This window comes from Dermochelys coriacea, chromosome 13, assembly GCF_009764565.3.
Source record: "Dermochelys coriacea isolate rDerCor1 chromosome 13, rDerCor1.pri.v4, whole genome shotgun sequence".
In the NCBI taxonomy this organism is placed as follows: domain Eukaryota; kingdom Metazoa; phylum Chordata; order Testudines; family Dermochelyidae; genus Dermochelys; species Dermochelys coriacea.
The window spans coordinates 26,846,957-26,867,154 of record NC_050080.1 but is presented as its reverse complement, the minus strand read 5'-3'; the positions used below and the strand labels follow the sequence as shown (position 1 = coordinate 26,867,154).

Genomic DNA, 20,198 nt, shown 5'->3' with positions numbered 1-20,198 from the left:
AGTTTGCAAATTAATTCCAATTCAGCAATCTCTCGTTGGAGTCTGTTTTTGAAGCTTTTTTGTTGAAGGATAGCCACTCTTAGGTCTGTAATCGAGTGACCAGAGAGATTGAAGTGTTCTCCAACTGGTTTTTGAATGTTATAATTCTTGACGTCTGATTTGTGCCCATTCATTCTTTTATGTAGAGACTGTCCAGTTTGGCTAATGTACATGGCAGAGGGGCATTGCTGGCACATGATGGCATATATTACATTGGTAGATGTGCAGGTGAACGAGCCTCTGATAGTGTGGCTGATGTGATTTGGCCCTATGATGGTGTCCCCTGAATAGATATGTGGACAGAGTTGGCAACGGGCTTTGTTGCAAGGATAGGTTCCTGGGTTAGTGGTTCTGTTGTGTGGTGTGTGGTTGCTGGTGAGTATTTGCTTCAGATTGGGGGGCTGTCTGTAAGCAAGGACTGGCCTGTCTCCCAAGATCTGTGAGAGTGATGGGTTGTCCTTCAGGATAGGTTGTAGATCCTTGATGATGCGTTGGAGAGGTTTTAGTTGGGGGCTGAACCTATCCTGAAGGACGACCTGTATGTTCTTGACAAAGAGCATGAGAATGTGTAGGGCGCATGCACGCATTGGACAGGTACTGCTACCGAAAATCTCTGATTCAAAGCACATGGGATACACATACCTGAAGTGGAGCACCTATCGGGGGACACATCTCAAAGAACTCCACTTACTGCACAAGCTGAGTAACATTTCCTTTTTTAATTCTAGATGGGAGCAAAGAGTGGACCAGCATGGTCGAGTATACTACGTAGATCACGTTGAAAAAAGAACAACATGGGATCGGCCGGAACCTCTTCCCCCAGGGTGAGTTTGTAGAAGACATCTAGCCTCCAGTGATATGTCTAGGCTATAGTTTAGCTACAGTTAATTTATTATTTATTAACTTGAGCTAGCTGACACTTTGGATATTACACAATTATTCCAGGACACACACATTTGTGGTTTGTCCTAATCTGAGCCCTAACGTAAATACCAAACGCTAGTGGAATGTCCAGACTAGCAGGTGTAAACATGTTGGTTAGCTCCAGTTAAATTTCTAGTGTAGATAAACCCCAGGAGACTTTGTGACCCGATTAAGAGCTTGCACGTGCTTCTTTGGACCATCTCTATCCCTATATGAGTGGCACATGCTGGTGCCTTGAAGATGAGGCTTAGATTTTTATTTTTTTTTAAATCTTTGGAGAATAAGAGGAAAAAATGGCTATCTGCATTGTATCTGTTGTGTAGAGTTGGTGGAGAGGGAGAAGGTATAGAAAAATAGGAGTAGGAAGTTTTTTACTAACAATCGGACACCAAGCAGCTGTGTCTGCTTATAAAGAAAAAAGGTGCTCAAGATCAGTCATGGTAAAAGAAAATAGATTTTGTCTTCTCTACTCTGGGAAAAGGAACCAAAATCGAAAAACCACAGCAAAGGCTACCACAAATAACAGCACATGGGTCTTAGCACCCCAAAATACTAGGTTCACTAGCCAGCTCTGAATAAGTGCTTCCCTGATTGGCTCTTTCTCCTGAGGTCTCTGGTTTCTATCCTGTTACCAGAGCTCAGGTTCCCATCTGCTAACCTTGCTGCACACCTGCACCTTAAGCAGAGCTTTGCTAATCATACTCTTCCAGTCATTAATAGACCAGCAGCCAGCAGCATTAGCTTTTACACAGGAGCACATATTTGTATATTTGTCCTTTTCCTGGTTTTCTGGGGACACTGCATCTTTTAACAAAAAAAATTTTTTTCCTTCACATCACATTCACACTCTCACTCCTGTCACGCACACAAGAAAATGTAGAACTGCTGAGAGAACTGATCTCAAAGGGGAAAATACATTCTCCCACCCCCAACAGAGACACCACCTGTTGCACTAAACTTTACGGCTTAAACTCTCTCCACTATAACAATGTATATAAGGTATTGCACCAGACCTTGCTCAATACTTGAGCACTGCTCATTTGAGTTTTTTGATGAATGTCACTTATTTCAAATTGATATGAAGTGGAAACCAAGTAAAATGTGGGTACTCTTTTTTGGTTTTCTGCGGTTAGACTAGAAGTGTGCCAGAAAGTGCATGAGAGTATCTCACGTTTTGCAGCCAGAGCTGGCAATGTTACTTTAATTTTTTTTTTAAAGAGGCCAGTAGACTGCAATTACTTCACGCATCCATCCCATCCCTCAGATATAACTAATGCATAACAACAGTAGTGACTTATCCAGAGCCAGCCAGATGTATAAAGTGGCTCTTGAGCACCACTTAAAAGCACTGCAAGTAGGTGACTGACTAGATGGTAGTATTGTGGAACAAAGTGAGGCTATGTCTACACTACCGCGGTAAGTCAACCTACGCTACGCAACTCCAGCTATGGGAATAATGTAGCTAGAGTTGAGTTACCGCGCGGTCTACACCACGGGAGGTCTATGGGAGAAACTCTCCTGTCGACTTACCTTAATCTTCTCGTCGGGGGTAGAGTATGGGGGTAGAGTACAGGGGGTCAACTGGAGAGCGATCTGTTGTCGATTTGGTAGGTCTTCACTAGACCCGCTAAATCGGCTGCTGGTGGATCGATCTCAGAGACTCGATCCTGGCTGTAGTGTAGACCTGCCCTAAAAATAATTCTCTCATTTTAGATAGCACTTTTCTTTAGTTCTTTAGATTGTTTCAGCAGGAGCTGTAATGAGGAGATAGGCTCTGACCACATTTGAACTTTTCATTTAACAAAGCTCCACGTCCAATTCCATATTTATCTCCTGCTTGCCTTGCTCCTTGTCTGACTCTAAAATGGTTCTGAGCCTTTGAGTGCTGCATGCTGTTGAGACTCCTTGTTTGCATTGTTTAGCTGGGAGCGACGAGTTGACAACATGGGGAGAATTTATTATGTCGACCACTTCACTAGAACGACAACATGGCAACGACCAACATTGGAATCTGTCCGGAATTATGAGCAATGGCAACTTCAACGGAGTCAGCTTCAAGGAGCTATGCAACAGTTTAACCAGAGGTTCATATATGGGGTGAGAAATCTATTCTGATATAGAGGAAAAAATGTATTCTGGAGGAGCACCCCCACTCCCAAATTCTACCCATCCACCTCCACTGCAAACAGATCAAACTTCCTTCCCCTTTTTCTGCATCCTGTCTGCACAGCTTTGTGAAGGTTCACACACTTGAGCTTGGCAAGGGGCTGCCAGAAGATTGTGCCCTGTAAGGATACCATAGTTAAAGTTGTGCATTCTTTGAGGTATACGGTGGCTGTGTGTTTATGAGGTGTGTTTCTTTGGATGTGGGAGTAGAGGGTGGTATGTACAATTGGTAGCCTTAATTTATTTCCTTGCTTTTTTTGTTGTTAGGTATGGCACAACTATAACTGACAAGTGGTAGTGTTTGCTGTATTGTGTATGTCTTGTGAAATATTCCTCATGTAGCAAAGTCCACTGATTTACTGAGAAAGGTCAAAGTGGTGAGAAAATGGTTCAAAACCAGCTGTGGTTTAGATGTGGCCAGCTAGCAGATGTAGTGGCTGTTTATGCTGGTAATGTTTAGAGACTTGTTCAGGTTAACTCTATTTGTATTCAGTCTTAAATGAATTCTAAATCTTAGTCACTTCACTATGTTGTGTCTTCTATTGGTTGGCCAAAGATTAGTATGGGAAGTTCACCCAGAGGAAGCAATTGAGGGATTTTATGCAGGTAAAATGTAATTCTAGCATGTGATTGGGAGGAGAACAAGGGGAGTTAAGCAATTCAAAATCCACCAAATACTAGTGAATGGTAGACTTTGACTGGACATCTCTAAATACTGCTTGCAGTTAGTTTAGCAAGACAGGTGATGTAGGTTTTTAGTAGCTACTTAAACACTCACGTTAAGCCTCAAAAACAGAGCAGTGTGTTAGGCTTTCATGTATTGGATTCTGAGGCTATGTCTACACTAGCACTTTTGTCTGTATAATTAAGTTGCTCGAGGGTATGAAAAAAACACACCCCTGAGCAACATAATTTACACCAAAAAAGTGCCAGTGTGGACAGTACTGTGTTGGTGAGAGAGCTTCTCCCGCCAACATAGCTACTGCCACTCGTCAGGGTGGGTTTATTATGTGGACTGGAGAGCTCTCTCCTGCCGACATAGAGCAGCTACATGAGTGATCTTACAGCAGCAGTGGTACAGCTGTGCCACTGTAAGCTCACTGGTGTAGACATGGCCTGAGACTTGTTTCCCTTCTGTGTACGATGGGGCACTTTCCAAAGAAGAAAGCTTAATATTTAATCCCTTGGCATTGCAGTTACACTATTGATGCAACATATGATAATAGCGGTACTCTGAACCACTGATCCCTCTAAGCTATGCGTGTGTGCATGCGCACACAGATCCTAAACCCCGTGCACACAGTGAAACACCGCACACACAATAGTTTGCACAGAAGCACAACAATTTACACAGAAGAAATCTTTTGTGTGCATGCCTGTCAAAAATTAGAGGGAAGATTGCTCTGAACCCCTAGTTTCAGGTGGTCAAAGAGAGTTAAAGAGCCCAAATGAATAATCAGTTTGTAATAAATCTACATCTTTTCTGTGGAAAAAAATCTTTTGGACAGTGATGCCCTGTGTAGCACTAGCAAGAATGCATTTGCTTTACTGATTTATGGCTAAATTAGAAGTCTGGAAAGCATATTGGTGGTGGGTGGTCATGATTGATGCACCATTTTTGTGTATGATCTGCAGAACCAAGACACTACCCCCACACAGAACACAGAGTTTGATCCTCTTGGCACCTTGCCACATGGATGGGGTAAGTCTTGTTCAAATGGTGTTTTATAACATAACTTAAACATTAATACATATATCTGCCTTTTTTTTTTTTACAAAATGTTTTTGAATGTACTTTGCTTTTTTTTATGAAATCTGAATTTAAATTCCCTTTTTATTAAATATAATCAAAAGTACTGTTTAAGAACCAGCTTCTGATACGGTGTATATGCAGTTCCATAAATAGATTAAAAAGTACATAGTATTATTGTTACTTCTAAGTTGCAACTGACTTTTTTTTAGTGTCCTTATCATGCAACATAGACTTTTTACTGCTGTTGTTACTGTCTTAACTATTTTAGTCATACAGATTGTTTTGTATTGTTTCTGGTAGAGAGCCAGTGCTTGTAAAGTTTTTGTTGGTCTTGAAAGCATTTGTATAGGTCTGCCAGCCCCTTGTTAAAAATATTTCCAGCATAATTTCAGCAGTCAATATCATTCATTATTTTGTTTGAAAGATGATCTAAAAGTTGTCAAGACTTGTCTACACTACAAACTTTGTCGTCATAGCTATAGTGAATTAGCTATACCAGCAGAGCGCCCAAGTGGAGATGCTGATAAGGTGACAGAAGTTCTCCTGCCAGTATAGCTAAACCACCTCCCCAAATGAGGGTAACTGCTGACAGAAGCACTCTTCTGTCAGCATAGTTGTGTCTACACTTGGGGTTTTGCTGGCATAGCTTTGTCAGATGGGGTGTGATTTCCCCGCCCCCCCCCCTCCTAAATAATAGACCTATGCTGGCAAAACTTTGTAATGTAGACTAAGCCTTGTATTCAGGTGGTAAGGTGGGGAAAACAAGATGGTGATCAGAATGATGTCATTTTAAGGTTGAATACCTTCACTTGGCAGATCTAGACATGGATTTTTTTTATAACTTTTCAAAAGTTTGATTTGCAATTTTTTAAAGGTTCAAACATTATTATTTGGATTTCTAGTCTTGAATGTATGCAAGATATCAGTGCATTAAACTGGCGGGCCCACATAGCGCCTTATTCTAGCAATGTTCTTTGAAATACCACACATGTAATTAGTTTGTTTGCTCTGCTTCCCCCGGCAAAATCAAATCTCCATATACAGTACAGTTCTGCTACTTTTTATAACCTCCTTACAAACATGCCTCTGCACATAGGCGTTTCCTATAAAGCTGGACAGAAATGCTTATTACCTGCCATGGCTTGATTTCAAGGCTCTGTTTTTCTCCTGCAACATCTAAAACATAGTGAGGAGCTCATATGCTGTGCTTCTCTAATGTTGTCAAATTGCAGAAGACTGAATCTTGGTGTTAAGTAAAGGAGAAATGGATTTTCAATAGCATGTGTGTATAAGTGTTTGCATATGTGCCTAAACGTATTTTAATTGTGTGAGACAATAAACATCCATATTTATTTACTTGGAATGTAAATATTATTTTTCTCTTGCTGCAATTTTGGCTCATACTTGAACAGTGGAACGGCTTTCACATTGATATGCTGCCATACTTGTATACATGTCTGGTGTACCCAGGCACATTTCTTCATTCTTCCATTAATCAGTTAAACTATATTTGAGAGCCCATGGCAATAATCCAGGGAGTTTGGATTTATAATGGCTCATGATGGAAGGTGGTTTTCCTGTGGAGAAAACCACTTCCTTTTTTTCATCTCCAACTAAAAGTAGGGGTTTTTTCCCACCTTTCTCAATGGGAAAATAAATAGTATAATAAATAACTGTACATATGTGAATGTTTTTAAGTATAGTTTTTGTTAAAAATAGAAGGCTCAGATTGATTTAAAAATAAAAAGATCAATATTGGTATTTTAATTTTTAAACAAGGGGAAAATATCTGCATGAGCATTCCAGAAGAACCAAAAAAAAGTAAAAGAAGTTAAGGTAAAATGCAAATCTGGTTCTTTTATAAGTTATCTTCCTTTGGGCATCCGCTAAAGAAATCTATATTTTTAAAATAATGGGAGTAGAAAAAAGCTTTTCTACTTTTATTATTGTTGTTGTTTGTTATTGTTATAATTAGTCATAGTAAATATATTATGCTGCTGCCCAAAAGCCCCACTTGTGTTTGGGGCCCCATTGTGTTAGGTGCTGTAACGAGACAAGTCCCTAAAGAATATCAGATGAACACCCTGAATGATGTTGTTCGCTGAGGGTAAGTTATGGTACACTTCAAAACATTCTACTAGTACTCGCATTAAAATAAATTTCTGGTGCTGAGAAACTGGTAAGAAATGATGGGTTTGGAGAGGTAATGATGAAGAATCAGATATATTAAATTTTGAGATTGAGGTGCCAAGAGCACCTAAAGAAAACAGATACTGCCACAAGATGTCCAGCTAATTGGTTACTTTAAGCATAGTTAATGTGAGGAGTAAATTTGCTGGAACTGAAATTTCTTCACTTTTTATTTCTTTTTAGAAAAGAGAACTGACAGCAATGGCAGAGTATATTTTGTCAATCACAACACGCGCATCACACAATGGGAAGACCCCAGAAATCAGGGGTAAGAATTTTTAAATCAGTTAAATAATTTCAAATGGATTTTTAATATAAGTGTTATAATTATTATTTTAGTTGAGAGCCAAGTTCCCTCTAAGTGCACCTGCGCAGCAGGCTATCAAGGACCGTGCATGCATGCAGCCACGGGGTCCTGGAGAGCACAGAGGTAGGGGCTGGGTGGGGAGCAAGTTGGGTCGTACAGGGCTGCGGCGGGGGGAAGGCGCCCCTCCCCCAGCCCCAGCCTCGGAGCTTCCACGGCCGTGGAGAGGCGGGGAGAGATATTCTCCCCCAGCCCAAGTGCTGCTGCACAGAGAGGGCTATGGGGAGTCCTCTCTACCCACCGCAATTCCGGGCAGCCTGCACCCCAAACCCCTCATCTCTGGCTCCACCCAGAGTCCTCACCCCCAGCTGGAGCCTTCAGGCCCCACACCCTAAGCCCAACCCTCAGCCTCAAACCTCCTCGCGCACTCCATATCCTTTGTCCCTGGGCCCATGCCAGAGTCCTCGTGCCCCCCCATACCCCAAGCCCAACCCTCTGCCCTAGCCCTGAGCCACCTCCTGTACCCTAAATCCTTCATCCCCAGCCAGAGTCCTCAGTCCCCCGCACCCCAGCCTTGAGCTCCCTACCTCACTCCGATCTCCTCAGCCGCATCCCCACCATGCATCACCTCCATATTGGTGCACATAACAAAATTCATTCTGCACATGAATGTAAAAAATTAGAGGGAACATTGGTTGAAAGTGAGAATTAGGAGGCATTTCTGACAACTGAAGCCTTGGATTGTACCTTGCTGTCTTCTGTCGGCTTTTCAGACAAGACTCACTTACAATGTAGAAAGCGATACGGAACTAAAGCAAAAAGAAAAGGAGTACTTGTGGCACCTTTAGAGACTAACAGATTTATTTGAGCATAAGCTTTTGTGAGCTACAGCTCACTTCATCGGATGCATCCGATGAAGTGAGCTGTAGCTCACGAAAGCTTATGCTCAAATAAATTTGTTAGTCTCTAAGGTGCCACAAGTACTCCTTTTCTTTTTGCAAATACAGATTAAGACGGCTGCTACTCTGAAACCAGAACTAAAGCATAAATTGCTAAAAGGAACATTGCTTGCATAACAGGAAAACAGTTAGGAAAGTCCCAGTTAACAGCAACAACTCTTTGCAAAAAACAAAAACAAAAACAACACACCACCCCCAAACACACAAACAACTATTACGAAGTCAAAGACCAACCAGAAATGTTTCCATTAATAGAGAAAATTAAATAGAAATAGCCTTTTAAGCAACCCTGCCCTTAGTGCTTGTAATTCTTTCTTTACAGCAGTGGTTCCTAAACTTTAACAGCCCACAAACCCTTTTCACTAAATTGTGAAATCTCGTGAACCCTTTCCTAAAAATGAATATTTCCAGGGATTTAAGTTTAAATTTCCTCAGTGTGATGGATGCGCTTGCTTTGCTCTGGATAGCTCTTGGAGGTCCGGAACCACTGGACAAAGATAAAGTCTCAGGTCTGTTTCTGTATCAAGTCTGTTTCTGTATTTGGTTTTCAGATGTGCAAACGAGAAAAATGCTTTCTCGCATAAGTATGCTGTTGAAAATGGTAACACAACTGCAGCAGTTTTTTCTGCCAGAAAGGGATACTCATTTCTTAAACTCAGCCAAAAGTTGATCAGTGACAGATTTCTGAAACTCCTTTTCAGTTTGTAATCACAGGAGATCTCAATCAATTTCTCTTTTTCCCCGTGTTCAATATCTGTGTTGAGAAACTGGTATCATCAAAAGGGTTGTGAATCCAGTCATCGCCTGACATAGCTGGAAAGTATTCCCTGAAAGTTGTGCAAGGTCCTTTTAAGTGTGCAATTATATTTGTTTTAGTTCACTGATCCAACTGAAATGTATGTTCTGCCAGGAAGTCATGAAGATTACTAAAACACTCAGTTTGATTGTTTTCCAAACAACTTTCCCAGAACCGCAACTTCTTTATCAGCTCCTTCTTGCACGTTGAAAACTTGTATTGAGTCCTTGAAGAGATAAATTTAGATCATTAATTCTTGAGAAAGTATCTACTAAATAAGCTAGGCTCTGGAGCCAGACATTATTTTCCATACAGCTGGCAAGGTGCGAAGGGTGGCTGCTGGGGGGGGGAGAGACTAGGATTTCCGTTCTAAGCTGAAACAAGCGCACAAAGATTTTGCCCCGTGAGAGCCATCGGACTTCAGTATGGGTCAACAGACAATTGTGTGTATAACCCATTTCTTCACAAAGTATGTGAAATATTCTGGAATTTGTTGGCCATGATTTTATGAAATTCACCATTTTCACTGTATTGTCCAGCACTTTCTTCAGTACCTCAGGCATGCATTTTGTTGCAAGGGCTTGTCTATGGACTGCAATGTCCTGCAAAGAGTCCAAGAGACTTTTGATGCAACCTCTTTTGTCCAAGCTATAAATCCAGTATACTTCCCTGTCATTGATGTGGCCCCATCAATGCAAATGCCTAGGCAACGAGACCAATCTGTTTCCTTTTCTTGAAAATATGCATTAGTCAGTGTGGCAAAGTACCCTCAGCAGACTCAGTCCTTTTGAGCCTTGGAGACATCGGCTTGGGGAAGGTAAATCCTTACAGGTAGCACAGGGTCCGATTATTCCTTTTCCTGATCAGTCCCTTGTGTTTGTTTTCCTTCCCTCCTGGGGTTGGGGGAGCATAGTCTCTCTTCCTTGAAGAGTTCGGTGTCTTGCTGCCCTTAGCTACTGGCAGCTTCCCTCCTCCTCTCACTCTCTCCTCCCACGCTGGGGAGCGTTTAGAAAGGTCTCCACCATTTGGAGCCAGCTGAACTTAATTAGTTCCCTTGCAACCTCTTCTCCACCTGAACCTTATTTCCCTGTGGTTATTTCCTCAGTGGACAGGGAGGGGCCTTTTAATCCCCTGGGTCTAATGAGTACCCCTCCCTTTTTGTAGCTGTTTGTTCTGGGTTGACCACATCTATCTACCCTCCCTCCCCCTGCTCAACACTATGGGGTTAGGCTACGTGGGTCAGAAAGCAGTGCACTCTCGATAGGTCATCCGCATTGCCATGTTGGATTCCAGACCTATGTTGTACTGTGAAGTGAAAGGGTTGAAGCGACAGGAACCATCTCATTACTCTTGTATTTTTGTCTTTGTTTTGGTGCATCCATGCCCCTCTGCAGTGGTCCGTGACAAGGGTAAACCTCCATCCCAGTAGATAGTAGTGTAGGCTTTCTACGGCCCCTTTTACCACCAGGCATTCCTTTTCCACTACGGCGTACTTCCGTTCCCTAGGCAGGAGCTTCCTACTGAGGAAGAGGACGGGGTGTCCGTCGTCTCCGACCATTTGTGAAAGTACCACCCCCAACCCTACTTCAGAGGCTTTGGTTTGCAGGATAAACTCCTTCCCCAAGTCTGGAGCTACAAGTCCGGGGTCTGTGCTCAGGGCCGTCTTCAGATCCCCAAAAGCGCCTTCGTCCGCAGCAGACCAATTATGTCTGGGCCCCTAGCTTTTGTTAGGTCTGTTAATGGGCATGCCCCTGTGGCAAAGTGGGGAATGAACTGTCTATAGTACCCCACTAGTTCCAAGAAGGCTCTGACCTGTTTTTTCCAGAGGGATTGGGGCCACTTCTGTATAGCTTCTAACTTGCTGAGTTGGGGCTTCACCATGCCCCTCCCCACTATATACCCGAGGTACTTGGCCTCAGCTAACCCGATCGAACATTTGGAGGGATTCGCTGTCAGCCCCGCCTTCCTCAGGGTGTCTGGGACTGCTTCCACCTTCTCCAAGTGCGTCTCCCAGTCGGGGCTATATATAATGGCGTTATTGAGATAGGCCACTGCATACTTGCTATGGGGTCACAACAGCTTGTCCATGAGCCGTTGAAATGTAGCAGGAGCGCCGTGCAACCCAAAGGGGAAGACGGTATACGGATACAGACCTTCTGGAGTTGCAAAGGCCGTCTTTTCTTTGTCGGCCTTGGCCAGTGGGATCTGCCAATAGCCCTTGGTCAGTCAAGGGCAGATATAAACTGTGCTTTTCCCAGTCTGTCAGTTAGCTCATCTATCTGGGGTATAGGGTATGCATCAAATTGGGATACCTCATTCAACTTGCAGAAGTCGTTGCAGAACCTCATATTGCCATCAGGCTTAGGCACTAATACCACGGGACTTGACCATTGGCTATGAGATTCTTCAATGACTCCTAAGGTCAGCATTTTCTGGATCTCTGTCCTGATCTCTTCTCTTTTGTCCTCTGGGATCCGGTATGGCTTGATGTTCACTTTCACTCCAGGCTCTGTGAGGATGTGGTGGTGAACCTCAGTAGTCCTGCCTGGCTTTTCCGAGAACACATCCTTCTTGCATTTGATCAGGCTGATCATTTCCAATCATTGTTCCGGAGTCAACTCTGGAGATATCCCCACCTGGTCAGGCTGGTTGCTTTTAGGGGATGGCGTCCCCAGCGCAACCACCGGAACTTCTCTATCCTACCAAGGTATCAGCAGATTTATACGGTAGATCTGCTCCAGCTTCTGGCGGCCCGGCTGTCGGACCTTATAGTCGACTTCTCCTATAGCGTCTATTATGTCATATGGCCTCTGCCACCTGGCCAGGAGCTTACACTCTGCCGTAGGTATGAGCACCATTATTCGGTCTCCAACCTGGAACTTCTGGATCGCCACTTGGCGATTGTAGTATGTCTGTCGGTTTTGCCTCTTGTGCTTTCTCCATGTGTTCACATACAAGGGGGGCGACTTGGGCTATCCTCTCTTTCATCTGTAACACATGTTCAATGACGTTTCTCCCTGGGTTCGGCTGTTCTTCCCAGCCTTCTTTAGCCAGGTCCAGTATGCCTCTGGGGTGGCAACCATATAACAGCTCAAAGGGGGAGAATCCCGTGGAAGCCTGGGGTACTTCCTGTATGGCAAACAGCAAGTAGGGCAGCAGAGCGACCCAGTCTTTCCCACCACGACTAACCACTTTCTGCAACATGTTCTTCTATGTCTTATTGAAGCGTTCGACAAGACCATTGGTCTGGGGATGGTAGACCGATGTCCTGAGGGTCAGTATGTGGAGCATTGTACATAGGTCCTTCATCAGCTTAGACACAAAGATGGTCCTTTGGTCCGTCAGGATCTCCTTGGGTATCCCTACTCTGGAAAAAATCTGGACTAATTCTTTGGCTATGGTCTTGGTCAGGGCATTCCACAGGGGTACAGCCTCGGGGTGGCATAATCTAGTATTACCAGAATGTACTGGTGGTCCCTGGCTGACTTCTCCAATGGCCCTATTAGGTCCATAGCTATTCGCTCAAATGGGGTCTCAAGGGCCCCTTTGGTACCTCTACCAATTAAGTGTGGTCGGGGCCCATGTATCTGGCATTCTGGACAGGACGTACAATATCGTAGGACCGCCACGTAAATGCCAGGCCAAAAAAACTCTGCAGGATCTGATCAAGGGTCTTATCGACCCCTAGGTGGCCCCCGAACAAATGGCTGTGGGCCAGATCCATCACGCCCCTCTGATGCTTCTGTGGGACCAAGAGTTGTTCTACGACTTGCTCTTGAACCCGGACTACTCTGTATAGCAGATCATTCTTAATCACATAACATGGCTCTGGGCCCTTAACTCTCCCCTTCACAGGGACCCCATTTACCTCGACTACTACTTTTTATGAATATTGTTGTGTATTGGATCATTGGCCTGATCCTGACCAAAATTCCTGAGTTCAATTCCCATTTGTCCAAACTCAGGGGGGTCTACCTCAGTCTCCCCTTCGGGGAAAGCCCCTGTGGAACCTGGTTCGGCGATATGGTGGTTGATTGCCAGCCCAGTCCCGCTGTTGGTTGAGCCACGTCTTTCCCCTACAAGTGTAGACTTCTGGTATTGGGTCAGGATCTTCGTCCCCCTCCTTTTATCTTCCCTCCAAGGCATCCAGGGTTTCCCCGGCGGGGAGAACAAATCCTGGCCAAATTCATGGAAGGCTGGGGGGGGGGGGTAAACTAGCGGGGCCACCCCCTGGGTCCCGGAGTCGTCATTTTCTTCTACCTTCTTCCCGGGGAGCAGGCTATCAAATCCTGGGAAGTCTCGTCTGATAAGGACTGGGTAGAGGAGTTTCAGAACTACTCCCACCGTCACCTTAGTGGGGTTTCCGTGAACTTCTATTTTTACAGGAATGGTTGGGTAATAGTTGACATCCCCCATGCATACAGGATATTCCTGAGCGCTTGGCCCGGGATAGTTGGTCCTGCCCTACCAGCTTCCCTGAGACCAACGTGATCGCACTCCCCGAGTCTACTAACGCGGTGGTCTCTATACCATTCATCTTAATGGGTTTAGTGTATCTATGAGGGACCATTGCAACCCTGACTAGACTTATTAGATCACATGGTCCCCCTATATCTCCCAGTTCGCATTTCATGGGCTCTTCTAGATTTGGGCATTGCGGAGTGAAATGCCCTAATTTGCCACAGGCGTAACATCGGTACCCCACTCGGGGCAGCCCCCTATCTTTTGGGCTGCTGGGCTTTATCTCCCGAGTCTTTATCCCCCAGTTCTCAAGTCTCTCTGGGACCGCCGGCTGCTCTTCCACCTCCTTCCTCCCATCCATTGTCCGGCCTGGCACTCAGGCAAACCGGGGCCTTGGCGCGGAGACTTGTCTCCGATTCTGGCGCCTTCCTTTCCCAGTGATCCAAGAAAGTTCTTGGGTTGCTAAGTGCCTCTCTATGTGGGCAACTAGCTCATCATACAAGGAGGGATCATTTTGATGGACCTATCCTCATATGTCCAGCAGCAACCCGCTCATGTACCTGTCCAACACTAGGATTTCCACTACCTTTTCCGGCCCATGGATCTCAAGGCGGAGCCACTTCTGGGCAAGGTGGATTAAGTCAAAAAGCTGGGACCTTGGTGCTTTGTTGTCCTGGTATCTCCACTCGTGGAAGCGCTGGGCCCTTATGGCCGGCGTCGCGCCTGACCTTGCCAGGATTTCTGCCTTCAGCTGTGGGTAATCCATAGCTGCTTCCATGGTCATGTCAAAATAGGCCGCCTGGGCCTCCCCACACAGAAATGGAGCCAGGATCTCTGCCCACTGGTCTGGGGCCAGTCCTCCCGTAGTGCCATTCTCTCAAACGCAAGGAGATATGCTTCTATATCGTCGTCTGTTGTCATCTTCTGTGAATAGTTGTTTGCCCAGGGTGGCTCGATCTTGGGCTGCTTGGTTCCTCAGTAATTGGTTAGTCTCCTGTTGGACATCTACTGCCTCTTGCTGGGTCGCCATCTATACCCTGGTAGCTTCTTATTGGGCCGCAGTGGCCTGTATCAACACCTTCTTTACATCCTTTTTAAAACCTTGCCCTGAGATGGCTTGCCACCGAGCCTTACTCACTCACCACATCCCACTCCTGACGCCATGTGTGGCAAAGTACCTTGTTCTCCTCAGCAGACTCGGTCCTTTTTAGCCTTGGAAACATCGGCTTGAGCAAGGCAAATCCTTACAGGTAGCACAGGGTCCGATTATTCCTTTCCCTGATCAGTCCCTTGTGTTTGTTTTCCTTCCCTTCTGGGGCGGGGGGAGTGTAGGCTCTCTTCCTTGAAGGATTCGGTGTCTTGCTGCCCTTAGCCTATTGGCAGCTTGTCTCCTTCCACTCCGGGGAGGGTTTAAAAAGGTCTCCACCAGTTGGACCCAGCTGAACCTAATTAGCTCCCTAGCAACCCCTTCTCCACCTGAACCTTATTTCCCTGTGTTTATTTCCTCAGTGGACAGGGAGGGGCCTTTTAATCCCCTGGGACTAATTACTACTCCTCCCTTTTTTGTAGCTGTTTGTCCTGGGTTTACCACACTGTTTGTCCTGGGTTTACTACATCAGATTGAAGATATCTTCTCCAGTTGTACATTCTTCCAGTGGTCGGCAAAACAAGAAGTCTTCTTCAACCATTCCTTCATTCACATAATGTACATACAGTAGCAGAATAGCTAGATTAGCTACATCAGTTGATTCATCCAACTGTATAGCATAATGTACAATTGTGGTTTCTACGTTATTTGACATGTCATTAATTCTTCGTGACAACGTATTATTGGACAAAGGTACCATGTCAATCCTTTTTGCAGCCTTTTCTCCGAGCATGCAATGAACTACGTCTTTTATACATGGACCAATCAAGCTCTCTGCTATGGTATGGGCTTCTGATGCTTTTGCTACTCGGTAGCTCAGGCAGTATGATGCTTCAAGTGCATTTTCATTATCAGTACTTGCTTTGGATATAAAACTGGTAATGTCACTTTTCCTCTCAGCTAATTTTCACTTGAAAAAATCAACGGGCTTGTCAAGTTGTGCAGGATGCCTTGTTTCAAATGGCGCCAAAGTAGAGAAGGTTTGAGGCTGCTGTTTGCTAGAACATCACCACAAATCTCTCACTGGTTTTGGACATTCTTGATCACGAATGCATGTAAAGCCATATTTTATATAATCATTGTCATATTTTCTTTTCTTTGCAAGCGACTTTCCAGGACCATCATGATCATTAGACTTAGATTTTCCACAGAGTGGACTTGAGGAAACACTAGCTGATTCTTGCGTCTTTACACTTTCCTTTTTCAGCTACTTATCCATTGAACTTGTGTACAAAAGTTCTAATAAAAATAACACTGGCTGCTAACAACCAACAAACTAGAAAATGAGAAGATTCACTCAAGTCTCACTGAAGCAAAACAGCACTCCAGAGAGAATGACAATTACTAAGGCACCTTAAACACTGCTACACTGTCTACAGCGTGCTTCCTACTGGTTTGGCTCGCAAACAGCTTTCCTTCCGCCACAAGGTCCGTCCCTACGAGAGTGCCCTGTGAGGGACAGATTAGCTTGGACCACTCCCCACGTCCAGCATGGCTTCTGCTCACTCTGCTCTCAATGCCAGCTTCCCCTGTCTGACAAAGACAGGGATCCAAGCTGCCACCTGCACACCTGAGGTCTCAGCTCCTGCCCGGCCCACCAAAGGGCTCAGATTACTGGCCCCGCACTGGGGTCTGGGCTGCCGGCTCCACACTCCGTGGGGCTCCAGCTGTTGGACCCCGTTGACTACCCCAGTAAACTGAGCTCCACTGAGCTTGGGCTGCAGGTCCCGCTGACTGCTGGGGCTCGGGCTGCCAGCCCCAACTGCCCAGCTCCGCTCTCCCTGGGGTTCGGGCTGCCAGCCCCGCACGGAGCACTGGGGTTCGGGCTGTTGGCTCCCCTGCTGACAGGGGCAGGACTCGGGCTGCCAGCCCCAACTGCCCAGCCCCCACTCTCCCTGGGGCTCGGGCTGTCTGCCCTGCAACCAGGTCTCACCTGCTGCCTCCAATGCCTAGGGTCTTCTGGCCACCATTAGTGAAATTTTTCTGGTGAACCCCCTGTAACGTTCTGTGAACCCCCGGAGTTCACGAACCCCAGTTTCGGAACCACTGCTTTACAGCATAGCACTAGAGCAGGGGTTCTCAAATTTCATTGCACCGCGATCCCCTTCTGACAACAAAAATTACTACACATCCTCAGGAGGCAAGGACTGAAGTCTGAGCCCGCATGAACCCGGCTGCACCGGGCAGGAGGGGCCAAAGCCAGCCCTGGCGACCCCATTAAAACAGGGTTGCAACACACTTTGTGGTCCTGACCCACAGTTTGCAAACTGCTGCACTAGAGGATGAGAACCCAAAAGTTAAACATACTTGTCTTTTTAAATTATTTATTTATTGTCCAAGTTGAAAGAGTTGCATAAAGTAGACAGGCAGCATAAATAACAAATGTTAATTAAAAAAAGAAAAAATCTGTCAGATTATTAAGATGAAGGTAGAGTGGAACTGAAGTTCCCTTAAAGAAGGTGGAGTATTTCTATATATTCCTTTTAGTTTATGAAATGCAGAACTTGAGGGAAATGTTCAAGCCTCCTGTTAGGAAATAATACAAATAAGTAAAAACTATAAACTACTGCTCAAAATCTCTTGGCCTCCTCATGAGGCATGTAATACCTTCAGAGTGGCTGTGTGGAAACAGTATGCTCTGAGAGCAAGAGTTACTACAGGAATGTTACCATTCAGATCTTCCAGTTATCATCCCAGGGACTTCCAGCAAAGTGTGAAATGAGAACCCCTGATATTTTTGATTGTTAAATTTACCACATAATGTTTGAAGCCATCCTAAATGATGATAGGTCAGTATAAAGGGAACAGTATTATTTTGATTTTGCTTTGAAGTTGTCTTATCATTTCTTGGCAATTTTTTCAAAGATCTGTGCAGATATTAATGGGGTGATGTTATCTCTCACATGCTATATCTTTCCTCTTTCTGACCGCCGTAATTATATGAATAATAGCAAATGCTGTTTAATAAAATTACTAAAAAAGAAAAGGAGTACTTGTGGCACCTTAGAGACTAACAAATTTATTTGAGCATAAGCTTTTGCGAGCTACAGCTCACTTCAAAGCTCACAAAAGCTTATGCTCAAATAAATTTGTTAGCCTCTAAGGTGCCATAAGTACTCCTTTTCTTTTTGCGAATACAGACTAACACGGCTGCTACTCTGAAATAAAATTACTGTGATTTTTAAAAAATCTGGTTACGCTGTCAAACAAAATTCTGTATGTTGAGGAGAGAAAACATCCAGAAACTTTACCAGCTTTCTTCAGATTTCTATTAGCTATTGGTTTTTCCTTTTTTGTAGTTGAATTTACCAAGCTGATATTGATTATTCTGGTCTCACTAAAATTTAAAGAGTAAAGCCAAGTAGAAACAAATCAAACAGAAAATTCCTCTGAGAAATCACCACAAATTTTCCAGGATTTCTGCTAATTTATGTTGTCCCTGTCCATGATCAGTTGACAGAATGTATTAACTTGATCAATTATCTTTGTATTTTCTTGTGTCCCATAGTCAATTAAACGAGAAACCCTTGCCAGAGGGCTGGGAAATGAGATTTACTGTGGATGGCATTCCCTATTTTGTGGATCACAATAGAAGAACTACAACGTATATAGATCCCCGCACTGGAAAATCTGCTCTGTAAGCCTTTATTCAAGAAGACAAACTATATTACACTGAGATTTTTTTACGTATGCTTTGTTTAACAGGTATTGCCAAGTATGGTTTTTGTTTTTGTTTGGTGTTTTTTGCAGAAGGTTTTTGGCATACCTGTAGAGCTTTTAATTTCCCATTATCTCTTCTACTGAGGATCTTCAACATCCTTGAATATTCTCTTCCCCTTATGTATGCCATATTTTGAATGCTTTACAATTCTTAATTCCTGAGGCCCCTCTGATGGCTGTGATCTTTCCAGCCAAGTACTGGATAAGACTCTTTGGCCTCTAATTAAGCCATTCAGTCAATAAAAGCTATTGTGCTAATGCTGTGTCCTCCCTTCTCCTTCCATGTGTTTTAGTGTGCAGGTAGATGCAAATTCAGTCCTTTAATATTTTCTAGCATCCAGAGAACCAGGATGTGGATGTATGCAGAATTGACATGCCAATTTAAGTCAGGTTGGATGAAAGTAGATTGGAAATTGGGGTTGGCATTTAGTTAATTTATTGAAAGAATCTTCTTGTTAACTTTGGGTCAACAAGAGGACATTTTTTTTTTAAATTGCATATGAACCCAGAATCTTTCTAATAGGTGCATTTTGCAAGTTAAAAATAAATGTAAAGTAAATTACTATTAAGGATTTTTTCAAAAAAAGAAAGGGAAAAAAAAAAAAACCCTTTTTGAGTGATGGCCTTTCCGAAGCATTCACACAATTAGAAAACTGGTTTGTTTAACCAGCCAGGTAAACCACATAGCTTCATAATTGTAGTATTTGAAGCTGTTATCTTGACTTTCAGCAGTGTTTCAGAAACTTATTTTTTCTTCCTGTTTCCAGAGACAATGGGCCCCAAATAGCCTATGTGCGTGACTTCAAAGCGAAGGTCCAGTATTTCCGGTTCTGGTGTCAGGTAAAAAAAAAAAAAAAAAAAAAAAACTAACCTTGGGAATGGCTTTGTTGAAATGTGTCCTCTAAAGCTGCATCCAAACAGCTTTAGCTGGACCATCTAAAAACATTTGAAGCAATTTAGACTAATACAGCTGGCCAGCATGCACTGGCATAAGCTTCAAAACTGAGTAACTATCAGGCTTCAACATGCTTTAAACTTTTTAAAACAAAGAAGGGTTCAGTTTTGTCTTCCACAATTATTTTTGTGGTAACATTTCTAAAAGACCCTATACAACAGCCTATTTCTGCTCTTCTTGTACAGAAGTTTGCATGAAGACATTAATGGAATTCAGTGTAGAAAATGTGGAGTTAGTTTCTGCTTTAATTCCATACTTATAAGGCAGGAAGTCTACGTTTTCCTAAGTATTTTTGTACTTCGATATATCCTTGAAGCGTCAAACAAATGTACTATGTGGCAAATTAGCTCATTCTGGTGATCAGACATACATATTGATATGCAGATCTTTATACTCAAAACCTCCCACATATCAAGAGAATAAATCCCTTGGTCTGTAGCATAAGTCCAAAAAAGTCTTGGTCTATGTCTATATTAGAGACCTTACAGCAGCAAAGCTGTACCACTGCAACTGCATCACTGTAAGGTCTCCCATGTAGCTGCTCTGAGCCAATGGGAGGAGCTCTCTTGTCAGCATAATTAAACCCCCCAACGAGCGACCATAAATATGTCAGTGGGAGAGCGTCTCCCACTGACATAGCACTGTACACACTGGTGCGTCTGTTGGTGGTGAAACTTATGTTGGTCAGGGTTTGTTCTTTTGTTTTTTTTTCCACACCCCTGACCAACAAAAGTTGTATGGACAAAAGTACTAGTGTGGACATGGTTTTAGGCTCAAAAGATAA

The 20,198-nt window shown here is 43.9% G+C and overlaps 1 protein-coding gene across 4 annotated transcripts in view; it reads left to right on the top strand.

The window, feature by feature from the left end:
* The window catches only part of ITCH (itchy E3 ubiquitin protein ligase), a 127,116-nt gene that overhangs the window by 81,110 nt on the left and 25,808 nt on the right, over window positions 1-20,198 (top strand). For all 4 annotated transcript variants that reach the window (XM_038369678.2, XM_043495635.1, XM_038369679.2 and 1 more), the window contains 6 exons: window positions 768-863; window positions 2,886-3,060; window positions 4,765-4,831; window positions 7,256-7,340; window positions 18,248-18,376; window positions 19,227-19,299. In XM_038369678.2, the coding sequence (XP_038225606.1) occupies window positions 768-863; window positions 2,886-3,060; window positions 4,765-4,831; window positions 7,256-7,340; window positions 18,248-18,376; window positions 19,227-19,299 (625 nt within the window). The remainder of the gene's footprint in view (window positions 1-767; window positions 864-2,885; window positions 3,061-4,764; window positions 4,832-7,255; window positions 7,341-18,247; window positions 18,377-19,226; window positions 19,300-20,198) is intronic.